General features: G+C 35.2%; 3 protein-coding genes across 7 annotated transcripts; 1 reads left to right on the forward strand and 2 right to left on the reverse strand.

The window, feature by feature from the left end:
• Positions 1-1,593: 1,593 nt before the first annotated feature.
• LOC112697240 (uncharacterized) lies at positions 1,594-5,249 on the forward strand. 3 transcript variants are annotated; one of them, XM_025750333.3, is made up of 3 exons: positions 1,594-2,138; positions 2,323-3,048; positions 3,727-5,249. In XM_025750333.3, the coding sequence occupies exons 2-3, from the start codon at positions 2,344-2,346 to the stop codon at positions 5,053-5,055; spliced, it is 2,034 nt and encodes a 677-aa protein (XP_025606118.1). In that variant the 5' UTR covers positions 1,594-2,138; positions 2,323-2,343; the 3' UTR covers positions 5,056-5,249. The 3 variants fall into 3 exon arrangements, with proteins under 3 accessions (XP_025606118.1, XP_025606119.1, XP_025606117.1); XM_025750334.3 differs by having other exon boundaries at positions 2,327-3,048; XM_025750332.3 differs by having other exon boundaries at positions 1,594-3,048.
• LOC112697241 (glyceraldehyde-3-phosphate dehydrogenase, cytosolic) lies at positions 5,243-8,501 on the reverse strand. Its single transcript, XM_025750335.3, has 8 exons — positions 8,264-8,501; positions 8,037-8,137; positions 6,755-6,870; positions 6,558-6,657; positions 6,325-6,471; positions 6,180-6,240; positions 5,989-6,086; positions 5,243-5,901 (listed from the first exon to the last, which is right to left on the reverse strand). Exons 1-8 carry the CDS (start codon positions 8,286-8,288, stop codon positions 5,539-5,541), a joined length of 1,011 nt encoding a protein of 336 aa, XP_025606120.1. The 5' UTR covers positions 8,289-8,501; the 3' UTR covers positions 5,243-5,538.
• A 3,132-nt stretch (positions 8,502-11,633) lies between these two features.
• LOC112697242 (probable carboxylesterase 11) lies at positions 11,634-16,362 on the reverse strand. 3 transcript variants are annotated; one of them, XM_025750337.3, is made up of 3 exons: positions 15,104-16,362; positions 12,749-13,334; positions 11,634-12,447 (listed from the first exon to the last, which is right to left on the reverse strand). In XM_025750337.3, the coding sequence occupies exons 1-2, from the start codon at positions 15,985-15,987 to the stop codon at positions 12,797-12,799; spliced, it is 1,422 nt and encodes a 473-aa protein (XP_025606122.1). In that variant the 5' UTR covers positions 15,988-16,362; the 3' UTR covers positions 11,634-12,447; positions 12,749-12,796. The 3 variants fall into 3 exon arrangements, with proteins under 3 accessions (XP_025606122.1, XP_029143492.1, XP_025606121.1); XM_029287659.2 differs by having other exon boundaries at positions 11,634-12,397; positions 15,104-16,356; XM_025750336.3 differs by lacking the exon at positions 11,634-12,447 and having other exon boundaries at positions 12,461-13,334; positions 15,104-16,356.
• Between the last annotated feature and the right edge of the window lie 6,467 nt (positions 16,363-22,829).

Below are 22,829 nucleotides of genomic sequence, written 5' to 3' on the forward strand. Positions count from 1 at the left end.
TCAAACGTAACAAAAAAAATCTAAAATCTAATAAAAAAATATCTAAAATTATTTTAAAAAATTCAAAACTAACAAAACAAGACATTCAAAATTAATGAAAAAATTTCGAAAATTAAAAAAAGAAACATCTAAAATTATTTAAAAAATTATAAAAAATCTATAAAGAAGACACTTATAAAAACATCCAAAATATATATATAAAAAAAGACAAATATAAAATCTAGGAGAAAGAAACATCTAAAACAAAAAGAATCATCTAAAACCTACAAGAAGAACGTCGTCTGTCACGACAAGAGGACTTCTACTGGATGGCAGCATGACGGGACGAGAGAAGATGGATGAAGAGGCTTCGCGGTGAGAAGGGTTAGGGGAGAGGGGGCGAATCGCGACGCGAAGGATTGGCAAGAGTCAAGAAAGAGAGGTGAGGTGGTCCGATGATAGTAGACAGACTAGGAGTGATGAGAAAGGTTGGAGGGGGAGGACGCAGCATTGCGGTGAGAGAAGTTGGAGTGGAAGATTGCGACGTGAAGGGCTGGAGTGAGAGGATGCATATTTTTTTACCTCCACTTGATTTTTTGAAAAGTTAGCTCCACTTAATTACATTTAGAGTTGGTTTCCTATACTTTGTCTTTTTTCAAATATGACATTAGTGAAAAAGTTCGGAGGACGAATTTTGACCACTAGCAAAAACATGTGAAATAAAAAAGCTTCTATTTTTATAAAATTTAAAATAAATTAAAAATATAATTCTTCCATAGTAAATTCATCTTTTAAAAATAATAAAAAAGGAGTAAAATTTGCCTCCAAATTTTTTTTAAAGCATCTCTAACTATATTTGTATGTGGCGAATATTTTTTAAAATCATCTATAATTTCCATTTTTAGAGACTTAGTTTGGCCTCCTAAATCATATTCAAAATTTCGCCTCAAATTATAAGCTCTCAGATTTTGATTTCTTTTGGGATTATGATATCGGAAATATTTCAAGTGTATCGGGAGTACTAGTGCACCAGTTGTTTTAACTGTTGATCTTAATTATAAAAAATATATATAATATATATTAATTAAAATCAACGGTTAAAATAACTGGTGTAGCGGTGCTCTCTGGTACACTTGAAATGTTTCCTATAATATCATAGTCATATCTTGGGGGAAAAAGCTAGTAAAAAGTGCTTTTTGCCAAAAATCATGTTTAAAGCTTTCCTGGTTAGTTGTCATACAAAACTGTACAATGCAAGCAGTTTTGCTCCCTGCAAATGTGAAGAAAAAGCAATCGATCACTTATTAACTCTGTCTCCCCACTTAACTAAAATCTGTCTTGGTCTTAGACTCTTAGTTGTTATATAGTTACGCATTTTAGTTCAGTGTCCTACTATCATTTATGCAACCAGCCAATCAATAGCTGAATGATTGTTTTAGGGTTAGTTTTCGTTAGAATCAGCAAGTGTTTATCACTATTCACTAGACAAAAACTCATGGCGTTGATAACGCTGCAACCTATCAAGCCCAGAAAGTGATAAAGACACCACACCAAAAGATATCACATAATAAAGACGACGGACACATTATAGACAACTTTTTAAAGGGGGATAATACAACACAATATATGTATGTGCTAGTTTATTTTTTGGAACACATTAGTGAAAAAATTGAGTTAGCTTTTTCTTTTTCTTTTTTATGGGTATCTTTATGGTCCAACATATCAAGAATAATAGGTTATTGTATGCACAAAGATAAAATAGAATTTGTATTTCAAAATTTATTTAAAAAGACTAATAAATTAATTATTAAAATAACTCTAATTGATTAAAAATGGATATATTAAAATTAAACTTATATATATGTGAGTAGCTAATCCTAGCACATGAAAAAAATGTTGGTTATCTTTATTTATCAATTTATTTTTTCACCGAGGAAAGGAGGTACTCCATAACAAATCATCAAGTCCTAAGCACCCTTACTATGTGGTTGTTTCTTCAATTGTTTTAATCAGCCTTTATCTTCCTTTCGGATTCCGAGACGACCAAAATGATTCAGAAGATATCCTCCTTTGCTGTGTCATCAGCCACCTTCTGCAGTGTCCATTTAGCTTTTCCTTGAAGTGTTTTGAACACTTCCCGGTTCCCACCATATTACCAAGTGAGTGTAATTATGGCTGTTTCCTTTCTTGATATTTGTAATTAAAAATTCTGATTATTACAAACCCTGGTATGTCCTATCCAAACTCAAGGTCAATAACACTTAATTATATTATATGGTCTCGTTGCTACTATATTCTTCGTTCTTTCTTTAATGACCATCTGATTTGAGCAATTTCAACTAGGAAGGAACAAAAAATCTTCCAATGCCTCCAACATATTTCCCTCTTCGCTGGGAAAGCACAGGGGACCAATGGTGGTTCGCATCGCCAATAGACTTGGCTGCTGCTAACGGCCACTACGACTTGGTTCGCGAGCTTCTTCGAATCGATAGCAACCACCTCTTCAAGCTCACCTCGCTCCGCCGTATCCGCCGCCTCGAACTAGTATGGGACGACGACGGCGGAGACCAGTTCCATCACGTCGCCAAGTGTCGCTCTTACGTAGCCCGGAAGCTTCACGATGAGTGCGAATCAAAGAAAGGAAAGAAGAAAAATGATTCTCTGATCCGCTCCGGGTACGGCGGGTGGCTCATGTACACTGCTGCATCAGCAGGGGACTTGGAATTCGTTCGGAAGCTTCTGGAGAGGAACCGTCTGCTGGCTTTTGGAGAAGGCGAGTATGACGTCACTGATGTGTTGTATGCTGCTGCGAGGAGCAAGAATAGTGAGGTTTTCCGGCTGCTGTTTGATTTTGCGGTTACCGGAAAACAACGTGGGAATCTGGAGGAGAAGATGGTTCCGTCTGTTTATAGGTGGGAGATGACAAATAGGGGTGTTCATGCTGCTGCTAGAGGGGGTAATTTAGTCATTTTGGAGGACCTTCTTGCAAATTCTTCTGATGTTTTGGCTTATAGAGATGCTCAGGGATCTACTGTCTTGCATTCTGCTGCAGCTAGAGGCCAAGTTGAGGTTAGCTTCTACTCATTTTACTCTTTTTTTTTTTTTTAAAAAGAAGAATTTTTAAAAAAAGAATCATCTTGTTGGGAAAAATGTCAATTTTTAGATAAATATATCAAATGAGTTAGACCTTTTAAAGGTACTATACAAATTTAATTTTTCTATAATATATATTTGAGAGATAATTTTAATTTTTCACTCCCTTTTTTAATTTCTTGTGCTCCATTTTTATGCACTAATATAAATGGGTTCTCTACTGCATTTGTATACTTTTCTTTATTCTTTTTCATTGCTTTTAAATAGATTTTTGGTGCTATTTAAATGGTGGAAACTCAAGTGTAGTCGACTTTATGTGAAGTTGACTACACCTGAGTTTTAACCTATTTAAATACTTTTAGTAGTTTTATTCACAAATGGAAGAACATAATGTCTGGATAGATTGCTTGTTCCTTCCTGCATGGTTAAATAATGATAGCAACTAAAAGGTGTGTGTGTCAATTGAGTGAGGTTAGAGGGAAGAGAAAAGGAAAGGAAGGACTTGTGAAGATTAAAAGGAACTCTACTTTACTCGAGTGTTTCCTTCCTTTCTTTTCATTTCAAAACACTAACTCACAAACCGAATAGTTTTGTTTTTCAATATTACATTGACTTTCTGAATTCAATGATATAGCCTTGTTTTCACCCATGCAGGTAATCAAATATCTCACATCATCATCCTTTGAAATTATCAACTCCACAGACCATCAAGGCAACACTGCATTACATGTGGCTTCATACAGAGGCCAACTACCTTCAGTTGAAGCTCTAGTCTCTGCATCTCCATCATTAATCTCTCTTAGAAACAATTCAGGAGAAACCTTTCTCCACAAGGCCGTGTCCGGTTTCCAGTCACATGCGTTTCGAAAACTGGACCGACAGGTTGAGCTTCTAAGGGAGTTACTGAGAGGGAAGAAGTTTCACACAGATGAAATCATCAACGTTAGGAACACTGATGGAAGAACAGCTCTTCACCTTGCCACCATTGGAAACATTCGCATTGATCTTGTCCAACTCTTGATGACATCTCCATCAATCAATGTCAATGCCTGCGATGTTAATGGAATGACTCCACTTGATTACATAAAGCAAAACCCGAATTCCACAGCATCGAAAGTACTAATCCGAAAATTGATTGCAGCTGGGGGAATGTTTGGTTTTAGAGGCTATAATTCAAGAAAAGCCATAGCTTCACACTTGAAAATGCAGCAGCAGGGGAATGGAAGCAGCCCTGGTACTTCTTTCCGAATCTCGGACACTCAAATCTTTCTGTTTACAGGAATTGAGAATAATGAATGGGATGCTAGTTCTGATGAGGGAAGCGCGACGGCGATGAGCGCTTTGCCTTCATCAGAACACATAGCATACGACTCTGCAGCTTTAGAGCACAGAAGATCAACCACTAGCAAGAGGCTGAGTTCCATGAACTACGCGGCCGCTGCTCGGTTGAGAAGAGTCTTTTATTGTCATAAGGGGAAGAAGGACAAGAGAAATGAAGGATTCAAGAAATCATTTGACGACAAGGTTTCCAAAGAAATCCCGAAACCACTTAGGCACAAATATTTTAGGCCTTCAATGGTTGTAAACAATAAAAGGAACTTTTCTGTGAGGAGTTACCAGTCAAGTCCGAATGCAAAGAAGAGATTTGCTTCAGGAACTGCGCACGGCGATGCGCAATCCGTGCCACATGTAAAGGTTTCAGGGAGGTCAAGGTCTAGTTCATTTTCCATGATGTCATCATCAGTTTCTTCACCAAGATCAATGGATAAGCAAAAGGATATTTGCATTATTGACAATAATGATGGAGCTTCTTGCTCAAGTCAAATGAACAACGATGGTGATGAATCAGAAACTTTGGGAAAGAGAGCTTCTTCAGTTAGTAGAAAAATGAGGAGTCGTGGTTATTTATGTTTTGGTGAGCGGAGTCTTCTTAATGCGAGAACAACCTTGAAGCGTAAAGAAGAAAGCAAGAGCGGGGTTTAGTATATAAGTGATTATTATTTCTGGTATAATGAAATTCAAGGAAAAGCTTTAGTAATTAAATGGCGGCTAAAAGTTGAATAATGCTTTTCAATGATAAGTTGTAGAATAATGCTTTTCTCTTCCTTTTTATCAAACTATCCTCACTTGTATCCTTCATCCTTATTACATAGTTCAAGTCCATAACAGGTTAAACCAAATTCAAACTTGATATAAATTGAAATAGACTCAGACAACATTGTTATAGGAACTAGGACGAATAAAAAATATCATTATCTCAGAATACGAGATGCTAGTAAGAAAAACTACATCAACGCTTAGTAGATAAAAAGAAGCAAATATTCTACAGAATAAAAGAAACCTAACACTAATAATGAGTCTTAATCAGAGGCAGATCCAGGACGCCCCTTCATCCTAAGAGCCACATTATTTGAAAACACTATTCTTATAAAGTTGAAGGAGATAAAATTGAAGGCGATTTCAAGTTTACTTAACAGAGGCAATGTGTCGGACCAAGTCAATAACACGTGAACTGTATCCCCATTCATTATCATACCAAGAGACAAGCTTCACAAAGTTGTTGTTCAATGAAATCCCAGCCTTTGCATCAAAGATGCTTGACCTGCTGTCACCGACGAAATCAGAAGAAACGACGTCGTCCTCGGTGTAACCAAGAATTCCCTTCAAGCTTCCTTCAGAAGCCTCCTTGACAGCAGCTTTGATTTCGTCGTAGCTGGCTCCCTTTTCAAGTCGAACAGTGAGGTCCACCACTGAAACGTCAATGGTGGGCACTCGGAACGCCATTCCCGTCAACTTGTTGTTCAGTGCCGGTAGCACCTTACCAACAGCCTGCATAGTTGAAAGAGTTAGTTACAAGTTAGTAGTGGTGATAACGGTTTTCTGTTATACATGCTGAGCTGGCAGAGATTGACATACCTTAGCAGCTCCTGTACTGCTGGGAATGATGTTGGTGGCAGCAGCTCTACCACCTCTCCAATCTTTCATTGATGGTCCATCAACGGTCTTCTGAGTCGCTATGTAACACAATAAACCATTAAATTATAATAATAATAATAATACCATAACTAATGAAGACAAATAATCCATATATATACTATATTATTTACCAGTGGTAGCATGCACAGTTGTCATGAGACCTTCAATAATTCCAAACTTGTCATTAATAACCTGATATATAACATTAAATCAAACAAGATCACTTAATTGAGCTATTAATTAATTAAGAAGTATTTATTTGAAGTCTGAAACTACCTTGGCAAGTGGAGCCAGACAGTTGGTTGTGCAGCTAGCATTGGAGAGGATATTAATATCTGACTTGTATTCTTTCTCGTTAACACCCATAACAAACATTGGTGCATTCGCGCTAGGAGCAGAAATAATCACTTTCTTTGCACCACCCTATATTTCAAACCATATAGAAACCAAATTAATATCATATATATGGAGTATTAAATTAATTTTTTTTATTTATTTAAAAAAGAAACCTTCAAGTGAGCAGCTGCCTTGTCTTTATCAGTGAAAACTCCAGTGGACTCAATGATGTATTCAGCACCAGCCTGACTCCATGGAATTTCCTCTGGATTTCTGCTCAACCAAACAAAACGAAAAGCAATTTAAACTTAATTAACAACTGCATATATATAGCATTGTTAATTAGTATAGAATTAGAATAATTATGTACCTGCAGCCAAAAACGGCGACAGGCTTGCCACCAAAGAGAAGGGTTTTTTCATCCTTAACCTTAATTTCAGCATTCTTCCATTGTCCATGCACACTATCGTACTTGAACATGTAAGTCTACATCACAAATTATCCAAATTTTTAGCACAACACTTTTTTATTTTACGCACTAATAGGAACATTATTAAATAGCTTTTATAGATATCACAAATCACAAATAGCTTTTATAGATATGCACTAATAGGAACATTATTACATACTGATTATGCGATTATCATTTTCTTTCTTCTAAAATTCCTCAGTCATTCCCTACAACTCTTTATATCAACAATGGCCTAGCCAAATATTGATTCAATATCTTGCTCACAGTTTTAGTTGTTTCTTCTAGACATCCTCTCAATTTTTTTAACAATAGAAGAAAAAAAGTGTGATCTCTCATCATTAATTTTATAAATAGGATAAAAAAAAACACGAGAAAAAGAACATTGAAAGAATAAAAATCACACTTTATTCTCTCAAATTTCTTTAATAATTAAAAAGATCTATTTCCGTTTTTCTACCACCCAATTTAGATTGTGCGAGTCAAAATTACTCTATTCTTTGTTTTCCATATCCTCATATCACAATATAACGAAAGAATCTTATGTGGCATGTATAAATAGACTAAATAATATAGTAGTAAAAGTATTAATATGTATAAGTTGTAGAATTTTAATATTTGTAACTAAAATTTTTATAATTATTATTATGACACTTTTAGTGTATATTTATTGTATTTAATTAGTACTTTATATTTTAATAAAAAATAATAAATAAGATTTTTGTAATTTTTTTAAAAATTTACTAAAAAAATGATTGGTTGATTTTTAAGTTTTGTCAAATTATCAAAATTGCTGATATGATATCAATAAAAAAATATAATTTAGACTCATTGTATAAAAAGTTTGTATCAATTTTTATATAATAAAAATAGATAAATAGATTGAAAGTGAATTTTATAATTTTTAACTTTCTTGAAATCAATATTTAAGAGATAAATCGACAGGCGTATATTCCTTTATTAAACATATTTGAAAAAGTGGTAAATGAATCATGTAGAAAAATGTGACATTAGATGTTTAAAGTGGGTTAAATATAAGATCCACAGGAACATTAAATTAATAATAAAAAGTTAATTCATAATAAAATCAATCAAAATTTTCACACTTCATAGAAAATGATAAAAAGAATTACACAATTACAAATTAAGTGCATCATAGAATAGGCCAAAGTGAATCTCATACCATGTAATCAGTATTGATAAAGGGATCATTGACAGCTACAAGCTCCACGTCATCCCTCTGCAAAGCCACCCTGGCCACTAAGCGACCTATTCTTCCGAAACCTTCATTTATGATCCAAATAAGAAACACATCACACACGATAATACATCAATCACAATAAGTCTAACAATCTCTTTTGAAAAAGTCTATGATGCAAAACTAGAGAGAAGAGGATGTGAATGTAGTACCATTGATCCCAATCTTGATACCCATGATCTCACTTAGTGGCTGAACCTTAGCTGGGAGCAATTAGAGATTATGAATGTGAATGTGAGAAGAGTATGAAGGGTAGAAGTGAAATGTATGATATATATATATGTTGGAAGTTAGAATAAATGGAACGGTTAACAAATAATGTGGGGGCATACAACCGTACCATACATGTCGATAGAAGCTAAGAAAAATTCAACAATTAACAATCAACACCCAAACATACCCGTTAAGAGACAGAATCGGTAAACACATAAGAAAACAATTGTTTATATTTAGATAAGAGGGCCCAAGCCCAACAAGGTTTTAGTTATAGTCATAACTCATGAAATTGGCTAAGAGATTAATTTCTGTGTAATTTAAAGAACCCCTTTGTGCAGGAGAATTATAAGTAAATAATGAAAATATTAAATAATGTGAATAATAGATATATCGAATATTTATTTTATTAAGTGTAAGAATAGTTATTTTAATATTAAAATTTAGATAATTAATTTAAAAATATAATATATTTTTATTTGATTAGTAATTATTTATATTATTTAGGATAGTCATTCTTTACTTAACACTCTCTTCTTCTATAATACAATTCAATTAGACACTGTTATCTAGTTTGTAACTTTATTATATGATTATTGTAAACCAGAAAAGAAAACTTTATTTGATTATTATAAATGATTTAAACGAGAGAAAAATATATTAATATATGTAATATTACATTATTAAAATCAAATTGAGAAAAGAGTATTTTTGAGAAAAAAAATTTTAATTTTGACCAAAAATTAAAATAAGACGAAATAAAATGTTTATGATAAAATATTAGAAATGAAATTAAAATTTTATCCAAACGTTAAAGAGTAAAGATTAAAGTAGTATTTTATTTTTGAAAAATGTGTATTTTTTGTTCAAAATTTATGTTTATTTTTTTTATATTCACAGTATTTTTCAGCCTCATAAATAAAGGTATTTTAGGCTAATAGATTTTTATATACACAAAAAGATATTTAAATTTTTAATATTTATTTAAATAATGAATAAATAAATTAATCACTCAATAAATTTAAGGTAGTTTAAAATTTATATTTACCTTATATTTATATGTACCCTTTAGACATAAATAGTGAATAAGAGAAATAAAAATAAAAACGTTTAGTTTTTTCAATATTCATTTTTTACTTTTCTATCGTGATTAGTCGGTTAGAAGAATCAATCAAAAGAAAAAACAAAGATAGCTTACCTAAGCGCATACTATGTTGCATATACACACACGTTTTGTTTAAAGAAATTTTGATCCTCTAAAATTGGATATTTATAAAGAAAAAAGTTAAAGGACTAATTGTTATTAAATTTTAACTCTTATTACATGTGATTATTTTTATTATTTTAATTTAAAAGAACTATTTATTTTATTTTTTTATCAATTTTTTATTTTAGAAAAATTTAATCTTAAAATTCTATTTCTTTATTTATTATTAATATATTAAAAATTTAATTTTAATACATTAATATTATAAAATATTTTATACAGTGCTAGAATTATATCCAGATAATTATTTACGCACTTAATATGAAAGATAGTTATTTTTGCTGATACAATGTTATATAATTAGATATATGTGTAAAACAATAACATTAAAATTAAATTCATATATTAATAGACAGTAATACTAAACTATAAATCTTAGATAAATTAATTCAGTTCATTATAAATTAAATGAAAATAATAATAAATTTGACATTAACCATAATCTATGATGCACGGACATTGACACAAAATACGATATAGAACACGCAGACACACAAATTTTAAAATTTTATAAGACATGTACAACATATATATAAATATAAAGTGTTTTTTTTAAATAAATTATAATGAATTTTTGATATTTTATTATTATTAAAATATAAAATAATTTTTTAACTGTTTTTAATGTCTTCTTTTAACTATATAAAAGTATTTAAAATATTTTGTTGTTTTATTATTTCTAAACTCATTTTAAGAATATATATTAAGAATAAGGCTGAATACAGGTGATGACATTTAAATATGTCCAAGTGTGTTCGAAAAAAATTTTTTTATTAAGATATGATTGACTACGACAAACACACATGTCGGACAAGTATCCATGAGTATCGTGTCCAAAATGTGTCGGACACGCAAACACAACAACTCAACAAAGTGTCTACTATCTATAGACCATCATAATAAATATATTACAATAAAATCAAAAGTTCCAAGGTTCAATTCTTGGAATTAATAAAATATTTTTTATAGACTATATTATTCAGGAAATGTCAGGCACTGCGGATACTTACAACGCTAAAGTTAAAAGAGTCTACAATGAGGTGAAAGATCATACATGAGGGTATTTTGAAAAAAAAAAATTATATACCAACTCTCTCTTATATTTCCGTATAGTATATTAATAATAATTTAAAAAGAAATTTCTATCATCCCTTACCAGTTACCACGACGTGCGAATAACATCTAACATGTTGGAGTTCAATTAATATAGATTATATTCCACTAAAAGTATCTAAATGTCTAAAGCACTGAAAGCAATCATGCAACCGACCAAATATGAAGATTGCAATAGTTGAACCGAAAAGAAAGTGGCCAATACTTGATGTCATGTTATTTTTACGCAAAGGCAAGTATGCAGCTAAAAGAATGGGAATGAAAAAGCAGAAAAGGCTTTTATTAATAAAATTACATATTCTTTGGTCTCTAAGGCAACAGAAGGAGTTTCCACAACCAAAGATTTGTTCTGGAACTCATCATGGTTACAGAACAGTAGTCAAACGGAGTAACCATATATTTACACCTATAGCATACGCCCAGAAAATTGTATAATCTGAACACACACCATAGGGTGGATACCCCTCCCCTCAAGGTGCTTCCAATATTCAGGCTAACAACGAATCGCGGCCGGAGCATATAGCTACAGCCACCCATTTTCACTTGGCAAAAAGCCGTCTATTTTTTCTCAACGTTGTCTTTGTCATTTGATTCAATTATGCTCACAGTTCCTGCGTGAGAGGCTCATCTATATTCGGCTACTATGCGAACCCCTCACCACAGGTATACAGGTATAGAATAAGTTTGGGGCAATCACCTCAAAAGATTTGGGATAATAGCACCGAGGAAATTATGTTAGGACCATGACATATTTATATTGCAGCTACGTTTTCGGATTCATGCAATCAACAAGTAGAAAATGATGAAACAGTTGGCAAAAAAAAATAAGAATATTAAGTGAACATTATCTATCATCCACTAATCAGCAATCATATAGAAATATAAAATGATCCCATATTCAAATTTATAATTAAACTTTATACACAATATAATCAAACTAAATTCATAAATAATATATTCAAAATATGAATAAAGGTGCAAAAATTACATTATTCACTAATTAATGCCTAACCTTTTGTATTTATAAGAAAATTAATTATTTTAATAATTAATTACTCTAATAGAAAAATATGTAAAACAAGTATAAATATACATAATTATGTATTCACCAATGCACATCTACTAAGGAATCATAGAGAACAAGGTCCTTTTCAATCCGAATTCTTAATGTTATCGAAAAACCAGTATCCTTGGACAAATACGCAGGAACAATTCTCCGCATAGAATTCAACAATGGGCCTGCTCTCTTCGGGTGTAGGGAAAAATGAAGGAAAAAATGAGAAGCAAACACTTAGCTATGAAGCCATATCCTCAAGCATCATCAAACTAAAGTTCCAAATACCGGCCAGTGGAATCTCCAAAAAGCAAAGCTGTGAAGAAGATCAAGGATTTTTCATTTTTGTTTCATTGAAAGTTCTGCTTCTCGACGTAGCATGCAAGTTGCGAGAATTGTGGCCTTTTTCTTTGGCATTGAATTGTGGCTTTTATATCATCCAGATATCTCCAATAATGTTGCCTTCATTGTGGATTGAAGGTGTTTAACATCTCCGCACACTATTTTGCTGTTACGGCGGTGGTACCAAAAGCCCAAGCATAATATAGAGACCAGTTCTTGCATAAGTTAGAGACCAGTAAATACTAATGTTGGAAGTCCAAGAATGATAAATTCCATAGTTGTGATGCAAAATTGGTCCTAACATCAGTAATCCCAACTGGAAGATTAGATTGACCTCAGCAAACTCACTGACAACGAGAATGTTCATTAAAAATTTATATATTTTCATGAGAAATAGTACATAATACACAGGAAAAAATGGCACAGGAACATCCAATTTTCATATGCATGAAGAGAATGTATCTCACTAGCTCAACTAATCCTACCTTTGACAAACACTATCTTACAAAAAAAGAAGTAGAAGGTGGCAAAACATCGAACCAATGTACATCTAACACCTTATCAAGCATCAAAATGAATCAAGTAATATATCACAGATCCCCAAGGTAACAGCAGCAACACAGTGATCTGAGCTGATTTGAAACTTACCGGAAAAGATCCCACCCGTCGTGATCATCTTAATTTTTTATATCCTACTCAGTAAGAGAATTCATGACCTCTACGTGAAATATACTTCTTGACCCAGATAGCAATGTCCTCAGCACAAACCTGGGCCTGAGGGCTTTTAATAAGTACATCGAGTGTCGCAAATTCATGCACTGCATCCTTGTATTCAAGCACAGGTGCATCAACATTCACCTTCCGGAGCTCCTCTGAGTAAGCAATGGCACGATCTCTCATCCAGTCGTGTTCTGCCACCACTGTCAATGTTGGAGGCATTAGCTTTAAAGGAGGACCTCGTCCCGAGATTAAGGGATTAGCGGCTGGATGGTCCAAACCAAATTCCTCCTCTGGTAGGAAAAGTTTCCACGCAAGCATACACATAGGTTTGTCATAAAAGTAGGAGTTTGCTAACTTTATTTCAGAATGTGTGGGCACACTTCCAACGAAAAATGGATACAGCAAGACCTGTGCTACCACCTTGACTGGGTCCAGAAGTTTGCCTCCTTCCACAGCTTTTCGAGTCACATAGTCTGCAATATTTGCACCACAACTTGCGCCAAGAAGAATACACCTATTAAAGAAGTTAGAAGGGTAAGCATCAGATATATCGAAGTATGGAACTCCATGAAGATTATCTTACAACTGTAAGCAAGGAAGCATGATGATAACAAATTGACAACAGTGTAACAGCATATCTGCAAATATGTGACCTTGTAACTAATTAAAATTTCAATATTATTATTCAGTGCACACCAAACATGGGCCCTTTTGGAGAGGCATTGCATCACAGCATACCCGCCAGTCCACCACTACCATTACCAACAGTGGTAATATGTAAATCTAGGCCTAACATCTTATTAAACCATCCAGTCACTTTGACCTCAACAGCCACACACATGCTCTGATAAAAAAAGATACTTTATTATTTGAAAAGTTCTATTCTGAGGGGAAAGGATTATGGCATTGGAGTACAGATACTCTAAACTCACCTAACCAACCTTCATGATTTATATATTGGGTTTTTAGCGGAAGACATCCCTATAGCAGCTTAGTATAGAAAAAGAAAGCTGACATACAGTGGCAAGAGTAAAAGGAGAAACACATCATATTAAAACCACAGTGTGGATGCCTACAAGTCAATAAATTAATTTACAATTTTAAGAGGTTGGTTGTTACAAAATTAACAATAGTACCAATGGTATACTATCTTTAAAGTACAAAGAAATGATGAGGTTTCCTGCAAGGGAAGGGGGGTAATTTACACAGAACATTAAAAAGTAAAAGCAGGAGTTGAAGATAAAAATAAAAAGAAGGGTGTCCTATTACTTGATTAAAAATTGTGGGAAAACTGAAGTCTGATACTGACAATAAATATGGCAAGCAAATCATCAGACCAGGTATAGAAATGTAAGAAACACAACAAAGCCTTTTTCCAAATCCAAGAGATCTCAATGAAAAATTCCACAGGAGCGAGATGTTTATCTTGTCATTGAAAAATCTCTCATCTCTATATCCATTAACATAGCATGACCTGTTCCAGACACCAACTACCCTCCACCGGCAGAATACGTGGCATGCTGTTGTCACTTTATCACCTCCCTTTCAATGTACTTATTGACATGCCAGAAATGGAAAGATAACACTGATATAAAACAAATGCAAAGAAACCAATATCTTTAGCTTTTAAATCCCAATTCCGATTCTTAAGCATCCTCCATGCTTGGAACCACAAAAACCAACATGCAACTTTCTCACAGTTAGGGGATTTAAACAGCAATGGGTAGGGAAATTAGTAAATCAGCACACAGACAAGAAAAATAGCAATTATGTTTGCTCGAAATGTTAATAATCATCAACATAATGTGAACTATCAAAACACATGAAAACAACTGTGCCGTGGTTCCTCTCATGTGAGATACCTAGCTGTTTACTAGACTAATAAACAGCATACAAAATTCAGTCAATCAAATTGTATCAACATAAAATTTGAATTTCATCTTATACTTCCAGTCTTCCACCCACCAAAAACCAAGCAATTATCAAAGTTCATAATCCACTGTCACTTGTAAACTCTCATACATAGGTAGGGATCCCTTGACATAGAGAGGACTACCTTACGCTACATAGTCTACTCACTATATTCGGCAGAGCCAACAAAATGCATTCAGGATAGGAATCACAGTTCAGTAAACACAAGGACAGCCACATTTATATTTCAAGTTCACTAATTCCAATCTAAATTTCAAAATGCTTAATCAAAATAAACTAACCTAACAGAACAGGATCATGACATGAATAAAGAGAAATTTAGAACCATAACAGTGTGACAAGAGTTGTTACCTTGATGGATCTCCATGAGCAGCCAACCACGGCTCAACAATGGAAGCTCCAAATGAATCAACTATATGCCTATGAGCATCTGGTTTCTTGAACTCAATCCCACCAACACCGCCGCCGACACCACCAATTCCTCCTCCACTACCAACCTTCCCAACCCCCATCGACTTGCTACATTCCGCTAAATTCGCCTGCTTGGCTAACCAAGTCATCACTTTCATCCCGTCCTCAAACGCCGCCGGATACCGATTCTCCGGTGCCAGCCTGTACCCAACAGCCACCACGATCACATCGCAGAGCTTCGCGATCCGCCGACAGAACATATCGTTGGCAACAGAATCATTACTCCCGCTCACCCAACCGCCGCCGTGGAACTGCAGCATCACCGGAAGTTTCCGCCTATTGTCCCCTGCCGGCGAGTACCCCCGGTAAACGCCGTTGGACATTAAGTTCAAACCCTCAACCACGCCGTTTCCGGCACTGTTCCTTCGCATCGATTCCTCCCTGTGCATAACAGTGGAGGGTTCATAGCTGTTGCGGCGCGATGGAAGCGAGTTCGAGTCGCGCGTGGATGCAGATCCATGATCGGACCTAGGTTTGCGAGCAGCGTTGTTGTGGTTAGGGTTGGAACGAGGTTCGGGAGGAGTCAGTGCCGATTCGGGAAGGAAGATTCGGATAGAGAGGGAAGTGAAGGGGTCGATGTGGATGTCCTTGGTAGCGACGCCGTCGGTGAAAGAAGGGTTGGCGGCGGCGACGGACTCTTCGGGTCGGGTGGTAACTCCAAAGGCGTCGGAGTGTTCGGGCGGTGCCTGAATCCGGTTCTGTAAACGGTGCTTCAAGAGGAACTTGAAGAAGACGCTGTAGAGCTTCACAGCCACACTTGGCATTTCTCTCTCTCTCTCTCTCTCTTCTTTCTTTACTCTCTCTCTCGAACCGCTTCCACTATAATACACACAACCCAACCCAACCCAACTGTGTTCCTTTGCTGGAACTGGGAACTGGGAACTGGGAATGACCACTTTTTTAAATTTTTTAGTTTCTTTTTTATTTTGATGTGATAGATTATAGTATAGATATCAAAAAAAGAAAAGAAAAGAAAAGAAATTAAATTCACGGGTTTAATTTAATAAGGATTGTGTTGAAGTTGGGAATCATGGGAATTATTAGGGGTTTTGTTTATGTGAAGAGGAAATGGGTTTTTAGAATGGGAGGGTGAGTTGAAAATGAAAAAAGAGAATCAAAGAGGCTTTGCTGGTTGCTGCAGGCAGGGGTGGTGGGTGATGGGGTCATACATGATACACACATGCAACTTTACGCTGCTTTTGTTTCTTTGCATTTTTCCAAAAAAGTATTTTGTCTCTGTTTATTATTATTAATTTATTACTATTATTTTGGGATCTGCCTTTACACATCATAGCCTTGCGGGTTTAATCTTTGCCTTTTTTTTTTTAGGTTTAATCTTTGCCTTGTGTATAGAAAAAAAAGGTTGGGAAAATTAGTGACAAGGACTATCAAAATATTTCAATTAATCATATTAAAATTATTAAAAGAAATTAAATAGATATTATATTAAAAAAGACTAATAATAAAATTTAAATAACAAAATTATTCTATTATTTCTTCTCTTTTTTATTTTTTTTATCCGTATTTTTTTCTCTATCATTTTATTATTATTATACTTTTTCTTTCTAGATATATCTTCTTTATTCTTATCGGTTTTATTTTCTTTTGACAAATATCTTTATTATTGTTGAAATTTTTTCAACGAATTTCTTTCTATTCTTAAATTTTTTTATGAATTCACTTTCTCAAGTGTATCATGCAACTTTTGTAAAAATTACTAACTTTTTTTATATGTTATGAAATTTGATGGAATCTATGTTTTATTATTTGTTTGAATTAAACGGATGTACCTAAGTTTACTTGTTTATCTATGATAAAGAGAAAGAAATATCACCAAAGACCTATATATATTTTATTTTAATTTTATTTTGCTATTATAAAAAATAAGTAATTTGTTTTGTTGAGTACCTTATCCATTCGTCTTGGTTATAAATTAAAACAGACACTTGACTCGAAGTCAAAACAGAATTTAGCTAATGTTCCAAAACGTTTCTTATGTCTTATATTATGTTAGAAGAATTTAAAATGTTCAATCTCATATTTTGTATTTTACTTTTTTTGTATTAATAATCTTTTATCTAAATTGAAAAATAATGTCTTATTCATGAAGTTTGTATAATTTTATACTTTGTTTGATATGTATAGTAAATTGTAATTTCATAATTTTATTTTCAAAATTCAAAAAATAAAAAACTTTTACATACAAAAATCTCCAAATTGCTTTATACAGTTTAATGAATATTTTCATGTACTAAATAATCAAGGCTGCTTCAATTATAATAAGGTTGGTTTATTTTATGTTTGGAAGATTATTTTTATTTGCTTACTATTAAATGATTAATTATAGTATATGCTTTTATTATCATCAAAAGACTCTTCACTCTTATATGTTGATTGTTTTATTTTTATCTCTGGGACTTAGTTATTATGCTAATAAGTTAGGAAACTTTTGAATAATATTCTGAATCAAAATTTAAACTCAGCCATTTATAAAAAATGATAGTAAACTTTGACAATAAATAATGTTTTCTATAACTTTAGTAAAACTCTAAACTTTAATTACACATTTTATTAATAATATTATATTTAATTTTTTTTTTCAAATTATGCAGATTTGTATGGATTGCCAAGATATGTCAATGCCATATCTTCTGTAGTGAACTCCGAAGCTTTGAGGTAGCTAAGTTTAGATAAGGTGATCCCAAGTCAAAAAGGGATTATATTAAATATAAAAAATATGAATTAAAGCTTGCTCAACATCAAGATCAACTTCACTGGAATGATCCTAGTACACTAACATCATCTATTTGTATATAAGCATAAAAATAGTAGTATAAAATCTACTTATATAGAAACATAAAGAATAGTAGTATAGATGTATTAGAGTTGTCTAACTTTAACTAATGTACAATTTTTTTGGTGTCTAAATATACAAAGACACAAAGCAAACACTATCTCATATCCGAGCGGATGATTTATTGAAGATCAACGGCTCAGATCAAAATAACATGATTAGAGTTACTCTTGGCACTATATATGTCCATCTAATTTGCAGCTCTATTTACTTATGGGACACCCACTCAACGTGTACAAGGCAAAGACGAAATAAAAGCTCTTTGTAACACCCTACCATACAGAGTCTTATGCTTAAGTCATAATTCAGAGATGGCAAGGTATTACGACCTCTAAAAATAAAAATTAGTATGTATAGTAGTATGAATAATTGATTATAACTAGGAGCCTTTGTAGAAAAAGGGGTAAACAAAAATCGCAACTCGAAAGCGCAACACTCCGATCGATAACGTAACTAACAAGGATAAACCAACGTGAGATTATATATATACAAGGGAGTGTCAAAAACAGGAATATCAAGACTCAAGATCCGGCTGCGAAGATAACCGGTCCGAGCATAACAATATATACATATGATAAAAATAAGGAAAACCCCAAGGAAACCCAAAGGGACACCAAAATACAAAACCTATTCTCCAAAATTCTCCCATAAGAGGAGTCATCTCAGTTTGTATTATTTAATGGAGATAAAAGTATCTAAGCAAAACATATAAACCAAAACATAGCCCCGAGAACAAAGGATCTTCGCAAATCTAGAAGTCTCCAGCATGCCTCAGCGGGAAACCTCACGTCCTGCATCTGAAAACCACAAAATCCGCATGGGTGAGAACCAGAGGTCCCCAGCATGGTAACAGCTTCCACATATATAATACATAATAATTGAGGAAAGCCGAAGGCAATCCTAGAACTTCCTCCAGATAATATCCAAGCTTATAAACAAGCTAAACCATATAAGGGTATCTGACTAAAGATTCTTCAGTCCAACTAATACTTCCCTTTCCAATTGCTTCAGACCTCCCAACCACCAGCAGGAGTATAAAATAGCAAACACAGGTATATCAAGCAAGGAATATACAAATAGGAGCAGTTAAGGCATTTAGACAATTAGTAAGTAATATGCAGTCAAATAGGCAATCTCAAACAATTCACATAGTATGCATATGATGAATGCATGTCCCTAGTGGCTGATGATATCATCTGTCGGTTATAGAGCCAACCCGACAAGTCCTGGTAGCTAACCATTGGACTGTCCCTCTGTCATGCATCCTCAACTCGAGTTATACTCGTCATAAACTTGATCATAATCATGATCTATATCCATCACCCTCACTGGTGAATATTTACGGGGGCGAGCTCATCCGGGTCTTTCACAGTGCCCGGCCACACTTATGACATAGGGTCAAAAGAGCTCCGAGTCTCAACCTGGAGCACGTGGTGGCTAGCCACTGCTACTACCCAGGGAAACTCGTATCTCCGATAGTGGAAGTGCAAATCACAATTATCAATAATTCAGCATAAACATGCATGAATTCTCATCCATTGATCAACATCCATATCAGCCATTCCGGCTCACGGTTAAATCCATAACCAGCCAATATTCATAGCATACACAGCTATTCCGGCTCACGGTTAAATCCATAACCAGCCAATATTCATAGCATACACAGCTATTCCGGCTCACGGTTCAATCCAAAACCAGCCAATATATAAACAATTACGGCCCTTCGGCCAATGGCATAACCAGCACTTCCACCACCATCCTCCGCATCTCACATAATCATCAATGATCCTCATTGATTATTCATTTTCCCTTGCTTCACTCGCAAGTTACCACATCCACTAGCTCCTTCTCTCATAGCTAGGCATATCATAATGATTTAAGATATAAGTGGTGAGATCAGAGGCTTAGAAGTATGAGATTTGACTTTTAAAACTCAAAAATCAACTTTGGGATGAAAACAGGTCCACGCGTACGCGCACTCCACGCGCACGCGTGGGTGGCCTCAAAAACTCATCGACGCGCAAGCGTCATGCACGCTAACGCGTGGATTAAAAATTTGCCAATCGGCGCGCACGCGTCAACCACGCGTACGCGTGGGCGTCCTCATGCCCCAGGCACAACACTGGCACAGTTCTGGCATAACTCTCTGGAAAATGGCTGGGCATTGGGTGCAGCACAATCGGCGCGCCTGCGCACATCACGCTCACGCGTGGATGGCATTTTCGGGAAGAACGGCGCGCACGCGCCAAGTGCGCCCACGCGCAAGGGGTCATTCTGCTAAAAATTTTCTAAGTTAAAAGCTGCAGAATTCACCAATTTAAACCCCAATCTTCCAACTGACATAACTTTCTCATTTTAAATCGTTTTTCACCCGTTCTTCAAACGGCATGGACATCCTGGATCCAATTTCATTTCTAAACAGATTTGGCACAAAACAGAGATCCGTAGTCCAAGTTATGTCCCATTAAAGTATGCCCAAAAACCAGATTTTTCATAAAAACCACAAAGTGCCATTTTCAAACAAGCCATTTCCAACTCTTTTCAAAATCAATCAAAACATGCCATTTTCATCCCTTTTCTTTGAAATCAATCAAAATATATCAAATTCAACATCAAGCCTCCTCAACTCACACATTGACACTTTACCACAATTACAAAATCACTATCTCATCATTTTAACCCACTTCACCCAAGTGGCTCAAACTCAACATATTGACATATCATATACTATCCCTCATGCCAATTCTCAACAACACCAATTCCAATAAATCATTATTGTACACAATCAACATCATACACACCATCAACATGGCTTAACCCATAATTCAACCATAACCGATCATCAAGCATATATCACAACATGCATATTTCTCATACATCTTACCACCAAGGCATCAATAATCATCATCACATATATGACCACATCATATATCTCAATCATTCAACAACATCAACCATTCAATGCCTATCTTAGGGCCTCTAGCCTAAGTATTTCCTACCACATTACATATTAGATACGGGAAACCGAAACCATACCTTAGCCGATTTTCCCAAGCTCACCCGGAGCACTTCAAAATCACTTATCCACAAGCTCTCAAGGCCTCAACACCTCCAAGAACAGATTTTTCACCACCAAACCCTTTCCAAGCTTTTCAAAATCACCAATCAAGCTCCAATATTCACATATACACAACCTAAGCCACAATCATCATACCCATACACAACATCTCAAAACCCAAACATCATAAAACAACAAAATACACTAGGGTTGAGAATCTTACCACACCCAAGGTCCAAGGAGACAAGATTAACCTTCTCCTTCAAGAGAGTTGGGTCCTATAACATCAAAGAACCCTAAATCTCAATATTTCACCCATGAAACTCGAAAATAAGGGCTGAATTTTCGAACAGCAACACGTGGCTTACCTCAAGATTGGTTGTATGGGTTTTGTAGAGCTCTCCGCGGTGAACGCGTGGCCACAAACGGAGCGGCAATCGGAGCTCTAGATCAAAAGTTATGGTGGTTTGAAGATCAACCAAGGGAGAGAACTTGAGAGAGTGTTCTTCCTCCCTTTCTCTCTAATTTCAGCTTGTGTGTGTAACAAATGAGGAGAGAGAGTGCTGAAAACTAGGGTTTTGGTTAAGTTATGTTGGGCCAAGGGCCCACTTTGGGTCCAATTGGCCCGGTTTGGCCCGTTCGGTCCAATCTTGGTCCGAATTCTATAAAATTGGTACCGAAATTCTCGTCTCAATCTCCTCTATCACATTTAGGCACAAAAATCACATTTTGGGCTTTCTAGAATAAATTCTCATTTATGGGTTAATTAGCCGTTAATTAACCGGGTTTTACATTCTACCCACCAAATTGGGAATTTTGCCCACAAAATTCAAATGCAATTACCTGAGAATAAATGCGGATAGTCCGTTCGCATCTCCGACTCAAGTTCCCAAGTGTGTTCCTCAACACCGCCTCGACTCCAAGCCACTTTGACTAATGAAACCTCTTTTCTACGCAACCGTTTGATACTAGTATCATCAATTCTGACCGGAGCCACTGGAAGCGTCAAATCTTCCCTCAACTGAACCGACTCAGGTTCTAACACATGGCTAGCATCAGGGGTGTACTTCCGAAGCTGCGACACGTGAAACACGTCGTGCAGATTCGAAAGATGAGGTGGTAGAGCCATCCGATACGCCACCGGTCCAATCCTTTCCAGGATCTGAAATGGACCAATGTATCGAGGATTCAACTTCTTTGCCTTAATCGCCCTACCTACTCCTGTAGTCGGAGTAACCTTAAGGAAAACATGATCTCCTTCCTCAAATTCTAAGGGCTTTCGCCTCTGATCGGCGTAACTCTTTTGACGACTCTGCGCCGTAATCATCCTATCACGGATTTTCTTGACTTGTTCAGTAGTCTCAGCTATCATTTCCGGCCCCAACAAGCTTTTCTCTCCAGCTTCATACCAACATAGCGGAGATTGACATTTCCTCCCATACAAGGCCTCATACGGAGCCATTCCAATGCTCGCATGAAAACTATTATTGTATGCAAACTCCACCAATGGCATATACCGGTCCCAACTCGCCGGTTGGTCCAAAACACAAGCTCTCAACATATCCTCTAGTGTTTGGATCGTCCTCTCAGATTGACCATCTGTTTGAGGATGGTAAGCCGTGCTCAAGCTTAATCGGGTTCCAAAAGCTTTCTGAAATGCACCCCAAAACCTTGAAGTGAAACGAGGATCTCTA

Source organism: Arachis hypogaea, chromosome 6 (genome assembly GCF_003086295.3).
Source record: "Arachis hypogaea cultivar Tifrunner chromosome 6, arahy.Tifrunner.gnm2.J5K5, whole genome shotgun sequence".
In the NCBI taxonomy this organism is placed as follows: Eukaryota; Viridiplantae; Streptophyta; class Magnoliopsida; order Fabales; family Fabaceae; genus Arachis; species Arachis hypogaea.